General features: G+C 45.8%; 1 protein-coding gene across 1 annotated transcript in view; it reads left to right on the plus strand.

The window, feature by feature from the left end:
- Positions 1 to 11,452, plus strand: part of Tmem231 (transmembrane protein 231) — a 22,791-nt gene extending 11,339 nt beyond the window's left edge. The window contains exons 3-7 of the mRNA XM_050144453.1: positions 4,091 to 4,219; positions 4,790 to 4,933; positions 7,042 to 7,123; positions 8,880 to 8,984; positions 9,334 to 11,452. Coding sequence (XP_050000410.1) covers positions 4,091 to 4,219; positions 4,790 to 4,933; positions 7,042 to 7,123; positions 8,880 to 8,984; positions 9,334 to 9,512 — 639 coding nt within the window. The 3' untranslated portion in view covers positions 9,513 to 11,452. The remainder of the gene's footprint in view (positions 1 to 4,090; positions 4,220 to 4,789; positions 4,934 to 7,041; positions 7,124 to 8,879; positions 8,985 to 9,333) is intronic.
- The last annotated feature ends 318 nt before the right edge of the window (positions 11,453 to 11,770 follow it).

Raw genomic sequence — 11,770 nt, forward strand, 5'->3', positions numbered from 1 at the left:
AGATGTCTTAGAGCTTCTACTGCCCGGGCGCCAGCAAGGTAGATCATCCCAAACACTTCCTGCACACGAATTCTAATTGGTCTTAAAAATAAAAACCTGGGTCAGATGTCAGGGTAAAGGATGAAAGATCAGAGAAGTAAAGGAGCCAGGCACTAGAGAGACTTTTTTCGTTTTTTTTACTGAGTCCTTAAACTAAAGGGAGCAAGATCCTGTTTTCATGAATCCTCAGACCGAATATCTTGAGCTCCTGTCTCCTCTTGTGAGATCCATCTGCCTCTGTTTCTCCAATGCTGGGGTTAAAGGTGTGTGCCACCACTGCCTGGTCTCTAAGGCTAACTAGTGTGGCGAACTCCACACTCTGATCGTCAGGCAAGCTTTATTTGTTAAAGCACAAACAAGATGTCACCACAACTTCCCATTTTTGTTAATTTTTACCCTCTTAATTCTCCCATTTTAACCTACTTGATTTTTCTTTGTGTCACTGGGCAATTACCTGGTGCTGTTTTGTATTCATTTGGCTTTTATTTATTTGGTCTTCCCAGTAGAACGCTACGTTCATGGGAAATGATGTTTCCTGCCCAGCATCTTTGGGGTTTTGTTTTTGGGGGATGTTTTTGTTTTGATTTTGTTCTCTCTCTCTCTCTCTCTCTCTCTCTCTCTCTCTCTCTCTCTCTCTCTCTCTCTGTGTGTGTGTGTGTGTGTACACCTATGTGGATACATGCACGTGAGTGTAAGTACCTATGGAGACAAGAGGGCATTGGATTCCTTGAACCTAGAGTTACAGGTGGTTGCGAGGCCCCTAGTGCGAGTGCGGGGAACCAAACTCAGGTTCTCTGGAAGAGCAGCACACGGTGCTCTTAACTGATGAATTAACTCTCCACCTCCTGTGAGACCAAAACAGGTTTCCGTTTGCAGTTAGGACAGTTAAGAATAAATTCCTCCGGGTGGTGGTGGTGCACACCTTTAATCCCAGCATTCAAGAGGCAGAGGCAGGCAGATCTCTGTGAATTCAAGACCATCCTGGATTGTTCCAGGACAGGCAAGGCTGTTACACAGAGAAACCCTGTCTAGAAGTTAAAAAAAAAAAAAGTTCCTGTACGGGTTAACATTTCGGTTTGTAATTAAATAGTTAAACAAGTTGCTGTTTGCCCAAGCTAAGGTTCCTTCTTTCCTTTTCTTTCTTTTTCTTTTCTTTTCTTTTCTTTCTTTCTTTCTTTCTTTCTTTCTTTCTTTCTTTCTCTTTTTTTGTTTTTTTGAGACATGGTTTCTCTGTATCTTTGGACTTTTTCTCTTTTATAAAGATCTATTTAATGTATAAGGCTCTGGAGAAATTGCTCAGTGGTTAAGAGCACTGCCTGCTCTTCTGAAGGTCCTGAGTTCAATTCCTAGCAGCCACGTGGTGGCTCACAACCATCTGTAATGAGATGTGGTGCCCCTTTGAGGAAGAGACCTGGTCAATTATCCTCATCAACTTAGACCATGAAACCCAATATGGACAAGCTCAACAGAACCGCCATATATGGGCTATCCATGCATGCTTCAACATTGCCAGGGCATAAATTTCATTCATTGTTTATGTATACGAGTGCTCTATCTACCTGTACATCTTTATGCCAAAATAGTGCATCAGATCCCACTATAGATGGTTGTGAGCTACTATGTGGTTGCTGGGAATTGAACTCAGGACCTCTGGAAGAGCAGCCAGTGCTCCTAACCGCTGAGCCATCTCTCCAGCTCATTTTTGTTGTTGTTGTTGTTCTGTTTTGTTTTGTTTCTTCAATGTAGGGTTTCTCTGTATAATAGCCCTGGCTGTCCTGAAACCTATTTTGTACACCAACCTGAAGTCAAACTCACAGAGATCCGCCTGCCTCTGCTTCCTGAGTGCTGGGAGTAAAGGCGTGCGCCACCACTACCCAGCTCCTTGCAGTTTCTCTAACAATGTATTAACAGCCAACTCAGTCATCCCTGTAACACTTTATCTCTCCCATAAAAGGGACCTTAAGAGGCTAACAGGGGCTGCTCTCTAAAATCTCACCTTAGGGAGAAGCAGGTAGACCGGCTAGTCCCAGGGGCACCCAGCCCAAAATCATGCTTACTTTAATCAGGCAGTTGACTTGTTTTTCCTCTTCGAAGTCGGCAGGCTTAATGCAAATGGGGTATTGTAGCCTAGGCTGGCCTCAAACTTGCTATGTAGCTGAGGATAACCTTCTCTCTCCACCTTCCAAGTGCTAGGATCATAGGTATATGCTCTTATTGTATGCAGTGGTTTAAATAAATTGGTCCCCATAGGTCCATAGGATGTGGCCTTGTTGGAGTAGGTATGGCTTTGTTGGAAGAAGTGGTCACTGGTGGCAGGTTTGAGGTCTCACATGCTCCCTCCATGCCCAGCAGTTCACTTCCTGCTGCCTGCAGATCTGATGGAGACCTCTCAGCTCCTTCCCTAGCACCTTGTCTGCCTGCATGCTACCGTGCTATGCTACCGTGCTTGCCCCTATGATGACAATGGACTAAACCTATGAACTGTAAGTCAGACCCAATTAATGTTTTCCTTTATAAGAGTAGCCGTGGTCAAGGTGTCTCTTCACAGCAATAGAAACCTGAACTAGCGCGGCTGTCTTCCTTATCGCGGCAGAAGTTACTCACAGAAGCCCCGGCAGCCGCTCTCCCATCCCATGCACCTTGACTAGTACCTAAATGCCTCCGTGACTCTCATCAGCAGCCCTGGTAGCACGGTTGCCTCCTCCCCTGGAAAAGCTGCTGAACTAGGACAAGGACAGTAGATGGTACCAAGCCTAAGAAAAGGACATTGTTGCCCTGAGGGAAAGAAATCACTGCAGGGCTTGGAAAGCAGCAATCTTGACCCCAACCCTGCTTACCAGAGAAACAAAAACTCTTCCTCACAGAGTGGTATTGGTGGAAAACAAAATGAATGAGCTTAACTTCAAAGCGTAGAAGCGTGTCAAGAACCCCTGGCAGAGGGGCCACATTTCAGTGCTGCCCTTTCTGCTGGCCGCTGTGATGCCGCTGAGACTGGCGGGATCGGCTAGTGACTGCCGTGGAGGATTTCCAGGCCGTGACTTTTCTTATGCTCTGCTGAGTTTTGTCAAATATTTGTGGTCTCAGTATCTTATTGATCTTACTCCGCTCCCTTTTTATTTTATTGATTGATGCTAAAAGATGCACAAGGTATAGAGCTTTAATGTGAATAATGAGTTAGATAGCTGAACCTCGAGGATCTGAAGCGAAGGTCCTTGTGGTTTGAGGATGTACAAATAGGGGCTGGAGCGATGGCTCGGAGGTGAAGAGCATTCCTAGCACCCTCATGGTGGCTCACGACCGTCTGTAACAACACTTTCAGGGCATCTTCCCGAAGTGCCCTTCTGGCCATTGTGTGTACTGGGCATACACTTGGTGCAAAACATATGTGCAGGCAAACATTTATAACCATAAAATAAAGATAAATCTTAAAGGAGTGTATAAATAGAGCTAGGTGGATTTCTGTAGAGTTTGCTTGCTAAATGCATGGGGGTTAGAATTAGATTTTGCTTTTCCATGTAAACAAGCTGACTTAGTGGTAAAGTACTTGCCTAACATTTAGCAGGTCCTAGGTTCAATCTTTAGCACTCTAGAGGAAGAACAAAAGGAATGGGAGGGAGGGAGGGAGGGGGAGGAAAAATAAATATCTCTCTGAGGGCTGGAGACATGACTCCACGATTAAGAGTACAGACTGTTCTTGCAGAAGACCTGAGTTAAGTTCCAGCACCTTCATCAGGAAGCTCACAGTTACCTTTAACTCAGGCTCTGGGACATCCAGCGACACACACACACACACATGTGCATATTCATGATATTCATATTCACAGACACACATATACATAAATAAATAAAAATGCTTGTTTGTTTGTTTTTTGAGACAGGATTTCTCTGTGTAGCCCTGACTGTCCTGGAACTCATTCTGTAGACCAGGCTGGCCTCGAACTCAGAGATCTGCCTGCCTCTGCCTCCTGAATGTTGGGATTAAAGGTGTGCACCACCACCTGCCAACATATAACAATTCTTTAAAAAGTAAATCTTTCTTTGGCCTCTGTAGACCAGAGAAGAAGACAGGAACCAAGATGGGAAAATGGATGTGCTACATTTTAAACTTGAACTTCCCCTGCAAGCCACGGAGCATGTTTTCGGGGTGCAGCTTATGCTGACCTTCTCCTACCAACTGCATGTGAGTCAATCCTCTCTGAGTCCTCTCCTTTTCCTCCTTTCTGGGGACAACCACACCACAGATGGCTCTTATGGAATATTGTTGGGGACTTAACATAGGCAAATTGAATATTAAATTATTTTGAAAGGTTTCAGTACCCCGATATTAAATCTCTCTGTTGATGCAGTTGATGAAGTCAGATCAGGCAGAATTAAAAGTCCAGGTTTAATGAGCAAAGCACCCTTGGGTGGTTCTTGGGGGAAGAAAGCAGGAGAGAAATTAGGCCAGGGATCTAGGTGACAGGTCTTAAACACCCTGTAGGCGCGGTCTTGAGTAGTTCTGGGGGAGGAGCCAACCCTTGGTGGGCTTTCTAAGAAGGGTAGGTTTTGGAATGGGGGAATGAGACTGGAGCAGAGATTCCTAACATCATCTGATTAACTATTAATAGGTCAGAGGGTTCTGGGTAGAAAGGTTCCTGGGTGGACTAGCCCAGGTATGCCAGGCCTGTCAGCTTTAGCTGCAGACAGGTGGCTGGTGAAACCCCCAGGCTCCTCAGACTGGACAGTAACATCTCCCTTTCTATGGTTTCAGAGGATGTCAACCTTCGTGATGCAGAGCATGGCGTTTCTTCAGTCCTCCTTTGCTGTTCCTGGGTCACAGTTGTATGTCAATGGCGATCTGAGGCTACAGCAGAAGCAGCCACTGAGCTACCGAGGCCTGGATATCAGATACAATGTAAGGATGCTTCTTGTGGTCTAGTTCTGGATATCAGATACAATGTAACCATGCTTCTTGTGGTCTAGCTCCTTCATTTCCATGTTTACCATATCATTTGAAGGAAGAGAAATTCAAGCTTAGAAATAGCATTTAGATCTTTGAAGAATGTGTGTATGTGCACCACAGATGTGCAGTGTTGGATCCCAGCCCAGGTTCTCTGGAAGAGCAAACAGTGCTCTTAACTGCTGAACTTTCTTCTCTCCAGCCCCATCACGGATTCTTTCAAAATGTAGAAGGGAAATTGGAGCCCTGGCTCAGTGGTTAGGAGCATTGTTCTTCCAGAGGACCCAAGACTGATTTCCAGCACCCAGGTGGAAGCTTACGATTGCTTGTAATTCCATCTCTAGTGGATCCAACACTCTCTTCTGGCCTTCTTAGTGCTTCACACACAAAGCACACAGAAACACATGCAGGCAAAACACACGCATATAAAAAATAATAATTTAAAAAATATATATAAAAGACACACCTTGGTTTATACCCTTAAAAGAGGGGAAATGTTCTTATTGAGGAACTAAACTGCCGTTTTCAGGTACACATATTCCAAATGTATCTGTGCTAGTTTATCATTTTCTGTGACCAAACACCTGAAAAAGCAACCTAAAGCAGGAGAGATTGATTTTGCACACAGTTTCAGAGGTTTTAGTCCAGTCTGGTGGGAAAGGAGACAAAAGAGCTCACTCTATGACCAGCAGGAAGCAGAGTAGAGTAGACAGGGGCCAAAGCAAGATGCAGCCCCTGAAGACAACCAGGCCCCACAACCTTCAGGCCCCACCTTCAGGAGCTCCACTCCCCAAACCACCCGATGTCTGTTCACAATTGACTTCATTGGTGGGCCAAAACGTTGATCATGTCTGAGCCCTCATGTCTTAGACTTCTGTGGAAATGCCTTACACCCAGAGGTGTGCTCTACTAAACTCCCAAGTGTTGCTCAGGCCAAACAATTTGACCATCAAGACTGACCGTCACATCTTCCAAATGATCTTGTAAAATGCCTATGTAAATACATTTTTAAAAAATACGAGTCACCACTTACTGAGCAGGTGACATATGCCAGCCCAGAGTGAGAAAGTTTACAGATTGGGTGTGGTGGCATGCCTGGCCTAGTTGTCCCCTGCTTGGAACACTGAGGTGGAAGTATCACTTGAAGCCAGGAATTAAAAAGACTAGCCTGGGTAACTGAGCAACACCCCATCTCAAACAGAAATAAAAAGAGAGAGAGAGAGAGAGGCTTGTATGTCACGTTTTAAATCTCCATAGTGTAAATGAGCAACGCCCCATCTCAAACAGAAATAAAAAAGAGGTTTATTTAAGTCATGTTTTTCAGTCCCCGTAGTGGCTTCCTGACTGGCCAGCCCTGAGCGTTGTCTATTCAAGAGCCCTATGGCCATGGCACATGCCAACAGGACCAGGGGTGGAGAGGGCAAACTTAAAACTACACAGTTAGCATAGCTGTTTTCCTTGAACAAAAAGGGGAGGAAAAGTGTTATTTTTATATAAAAAACAACCTAGACCCATGGAAAAAACCTTTAGCCGTCTCCCAGCTCTGCGGCCTCTTGTCCTTCCCTCATTACCCTTGCTACATCCGGCCACACGCATGGGCCCTTCTGCTCTTCTTTGAACCCACAAAAGGCTCCTGCCTTTTGCTCTGTGTGTGTGTGTGTCTGTGTGTGTGTTTGTGATGAAACTGTGGGAGGTGGACATTAGCCCTTATTTCTGTCACCGCAAAAGAATTTGTTCATCCCTGAAAAAAAAGCTCACTGAAAGAGAGCTGGAGAGAATTTCAGTTCCCAGCACCTGCATCTGGTTGCTTATAACTACCTGTAACTCTAACTCCAGGGGGATCCAATGCCCCTGGCTCCATGGGCACCTGTACCCCCCCCCCCCACAAAACCTATAAATAAAAAAAAACAAAACTCTAAAAATGATTACTGAAACAATTGGTCCCAAGAATAAGCGTGTGGTGTCTGGGCTCTGGGTGGTCTCCAGGACTGAGCCCGTGTGCAGCAGGGTAGAAAGACCAGGGGGATGGGGTGCTCACAGTTTGTCCTCTTGCCTTGCCCCAGGTGTCTGTGATCAATGGCACTAGTCCTTTTGCCCATGACTACGACCTCACTCGCATTGTTGCCGCCTATCAGGAGAGGAACGGTGAGTTACCAGTAGAGGCCACTGGGCCACTGCCCTCAGACTTCCCAGGTTGTGGGGTCCATGAAAACAGACAACTGGAATGGTTTTCATGATGACAGTCACAGACCCAGTGGCGGCTCTGTGATGGGAGGTGGATGGGCTTGCCAGAACTTGTCTTCTGTGTCCTGTCTTCAAAGCCACATCCCTTCCCACGTGCCGCCTCTCCTGTAGCCCAGCAGGCTAGTGATCAATCGCTCTTCTTATTTATCCCATCACTGGCCTGGCTGGTTTTCTCTTATTAGTGTGTATTCAAGCCTAATTGATTTATCCCTCATAGCATACCTATTTAAGAAAAAAAAAAAAACAGTGACAATTTACTGTTCAGTTTCCAGACAGCTGCTGATGACGTGTGTCAGGCAGTCCACATCTGTAGCCTGACTACAGATAGCGTTTGTTCCCTGGAGGAGCATCCCCATGCTTGACGTAGCACACCAGGCTGGTTGGTGGCCTAGCATTTTCACTAAAGGCATCAAACTGTTTCTTGGCAGCAAGACATTATAGAGGACACCACAGATATTGCCCATGTGGAAGGCTCGCAACTCCAGCATTTCTGAATAAATCTGACAACCACTGGCCTGAAAATCAAGTCTTTTCCTCTTTATTTCATTCACTCTTTGTCCATATATAAATAGTTTCATACAACTATCATTTTTGGAGGCTGAGAGCTCCTGCCTAGTGTGTACAATACCCTGGGTTCAGTCGCCAGTACCACATAAAGCCTAAAGCACAGTAGCACACACACTTGCAGCCCCAGCCCTCAGCAGGCTGGACGGAAGTATCAGAAGTTCAAGGTCATCCTTGGCAATGTAGCCAGTAGGCGGCCAGCTTGAGTTACAGAGGCTCTGTCAGAAAGAAAAAGAAAAGATAAAGAAAGAAGCCAGTGGGATGCTCGGTGGGTAAGAGCATTTTCAGTTAAGCCTGATGACCCAAGTTCTATACCTAGGACTCACGTGGTGAAGGGAGAGAGCTGCTACAGCTACGCACACACATTAAATAAATGAATGTATTTAAAGAGGACGTGACTGGTGAAATGGATCAGCAGTTAAGGGTACTTGCCACTGGCAGGACGGTAGTGGCGCACGCCTTTAATCCCAACACTTGGGAGGCAGAGGCAGGTGGATCTCTGAGTTTGAGGCCAGCCTGGGACAGAGTTTCAGGACAGCCAGGGCTACACAGAGAAACCATGTCAAAAAAAAAAAAAAAAAAAAGAAAGAAAAAGAAAAAAAAATCTGCTACTTTTCCACATTATACTGGGGTTCCCAGTAGCCATGTTAGGCAGCTCACAACTGCACAACTGCCTGTAACACCAACTCCAGGGGATCCAACACATCTGGCCTCTACAGATTACACACAAGTGTACACAAACACACGCCCACAAATAAGTCTTAGAAACAGAAGAGGAACACTTTGGGATACAAATTCTTATTTACCTATGTAATAAAAATATTTCCCCTACACACTTTAGCACTCCAACTGCTACTTTTTCTAGAAACAGAATTTCCTCAGTTAGCTCTTCAGCAATGGCAGACCACAGCAATCCTTTGCTAGGATTTGACATATCGTAGCAGAAGTATTTTGACAAGTATTTTAAATAATGTGTAAGAACTTTGCAAATTCAATTGCTCTTTTTATTTCTTTGCATTTTGGAATGCAGAATATCCCCCTGTATTCAAAGACTACTTATATTTTGGATTAAGGATTAATGCTTGTGTTGCAGTTACCACTGTCCTGAGTGACCCCAACCCCATCTGGCTGGTGGGCAGGGCTGCCGAAGCGCCCTTTATAATCGACGCTGTCATCCGGTATCCTGTGGAAGTCATTTCATATCCTTTATGCTCGCCAGCCAGTGCTGGCTCTGCCCCACTAAGAAAGGAAGGGTTCCTTCGCTCTCCCAAGTAGGAACAGATGTGGGGTTCACAAGACAGGAAATTGCTGCTGCGCTGTAGCCCCCACACAATGACTGCAGTCCCACAGGAGGGAAAAATCCATTTCCTGTCCCTGCTTCTTTCTTAGCAATTCTTCTGGGTCAGGATTATTCATATTTATAGGTTAATAATCTCTGCTTATCCATTGTATCTTAAGAGTATTTGAAATATTCTATTTCCCATCTGACCTGAACTTTGGGGGTAACTGTTTCTTATGTGTGGCCGTTGCCTCCTTAACGTTTTGTACTTACCAGCCAGGCTTCTGGGAAATGATTAAGTTTGCCTGGGTCCAGTATGTCAGCATCCTGCTCATCTTCATCTGGGTATTTGAAAGAATCAAAATCTTCGTGTTTCAGAACCAAGTAGTGACCTCCATTCCTGTAGCCGTGCCCCAGGGAGAGCTGGGTAAAGAGCACTTATCCTGAGAAGACCCCATCAGGAGACTCTGAGGGACCAGGACGTCCCTGTCTTCTGGGAACTGTCATTTTATAACCTTTCTGCAAAGAGCCTGCTGGACACTTTGAGGCTTGCATGGTTGCCCCTCAGAGACAAAGACCGGTTCTCCTGACCTTACACTCCACAAGCCCTGTGCCTTCAAAGCACCCAGGAAATCCACAAGGCCAAGTTTGTGGAAAGGATTACAGGGTAACGAGAGGCTATGATTTTTGTTTGGTTTTGTTTTTTTGTTTATGCTTTGGTCTTGGATTTCAAGAGAAAATTGCAGTCAGCTCATGCATCTTTTGAAAGAGTCTGGTCAAAGACTTTACCTCTTTTGAACTGGAATGCCATGTGCACTCATCCCCCAGTATAAGCTACTTTTTAGCTTCTTCGTGGCTCTCACGAGAAATATGCAAGTCTCTAGTACTTTCCACTCCTAGTATCTACACAATGCCCATTCAGAACTTTGATTTCCAGAACTGAAGCCTTTGACTGGAGAACTGAAGGGGGCAGGGCAGAGCCTAAATACAAGAGTCCCAGAAACAGGCACGTGCAGTTGGGTAACTTAAGGGCAGGAGGACCAGACACCTGCCTTCGGGCTAATAGATGGGGTCTGTCATCAGCTCAGCTCAACAGCCCTCTGTTCCTGCCCTACAGTGGCTGGCTCTATGCCCTGTTTCTTGCCCTCTGTCTGTGCCCCCGGGATGGCGGCTGAAGTCAGAAGTGCTGTTTCATTCGGTCTGTCCTCCCCTACCCCCAGCAGCAGGGAAGGACGTCAGGCTTCTAACAACAGGTTCTTTCTCTCTGGCCTTCACCCAACAGTCTGGCCACTTGCCACTCCTCTTTGATGGCCTTCCCCCTTTCTGAAAGGATATGGGTGGCAGAGGGGTAGTTGGTGGTCTTGGCTTCCATTGCCTGACAGCCACAGGGTTTATTTGAAGGCTGAGCTGAAAACTCAGTTGCTTGCAGTTCTGTTGACTAAGGAGCAGGGTACTCAGCAGAGGGGAGGCTTTGGGGAAGCAGGAGGAGCAGCAAGTAAAGAAGAGGCTAAGCGGAGCATCTGACAGAGGGACTAGCCGCCCAGCCAGGCAGCCCTCTCATCTAAAGGCGTATCTAAAAGGAACATGGCCAGAACAAGCTTCTACTTTGCATAGAAAGTTGTTATTTGGCCTCATTCTTGTGCTGAGCAAGTGTGCAGTCTTAAAGGACAGGCGGCTCTGTTTATGACTCCACCATGCCATTAGCCCTGGAAGGACATACCTACCCTACCGCCCGGGGCCTCATGTCTCACCCTAAACACGCTCCTAGGTTTATGTCTTAGTTTACCTTGGAGTCTCAGTTTTGATTTCCAGAGCAGCATTCTGGAAGACTGAGCAAAATAAGAGTTTTGAAAACAAAGCTATTCTGAAGTTTTCAAGCAGAAAAATTCCCTAGCACTGGTTTCTCACTTCACCTGTGCAGCTGTTTATGTGCCTGGTTTTTTTTTTTTTTTTTTTTTCCTGGAGATGTAATGGAAAATGGTCTCTGATTTCAATCTCACAAAGGTTACGAGAGGGTTAGGATGGAGCTCAGTTGGAAGAGTGCTTGCCTGGCATGCACAGAGCCCTGGGTGCCATCCCCAGCATCATATAAAAATGTCATGGTGGCACAAGTCTAATCCCAGCACCCGGGAGGCGGAGGCAGAAGGATGAGAAATTCAAGACCATCCTTGAGTTAGAACCCAGCCTGGGATACTTGAGACCTTGTCTCAATAAAATAAGGAGATGGAGGAGGTGTGTGATCAGAATATATTGTATGGAAGAAAAGATTCAGAAAGATGACCAAAGATATAGACCGCTCTGCATTATACTAAACTATTCTGTGCAAAATTTGTATAGAGAACTCAATGATGTTTTATAAGTTTCTGATTAAAATGTCTGGAAAAGAAGTTTCCTGTGGCTTCTGATGGGCGGGGGGGGGGGGGGGAACAGAGAGGGACGGGCTGCACACGACTGATTTTTCCACAGCCGTGCACTGACAATGTTCTGCCTGAAGACCCTGGAGCTTTTGTTAGGTATTTGGCAAAAGCCTGCTCGGCCAACCCCAAGTAAAGAACGGTTTTCTTTGGCGTCCACAGGGCAAATGAAAGACACGGGCTGGAAAATTACAGCTGTTTGGTAAGTATCAGGTTATTTCCAGATCAGATGCTGGTGGGGTAGTTCTGGGCCTGAGTCACACAGAGGAAAAATCGTGGAAAATATACAGG

The sequence above is a fragment of the Alexandromys fortis genome, unplaced genomic scaffold, assembly GCF_014885135.2.
Source record: "Alexandromys fortis isolate MF-2015 unplaced genomic scaffold, M_Fortis_MF-2015_v1.1 scaffold_1, whole genome shotgun sequence".
Lineage (NCBI taxonomy): Eukaryota > Metazoa > Chordata > Mammalia > Rodentia > Cricetidae > Alexandromys > Alexandromys fortis.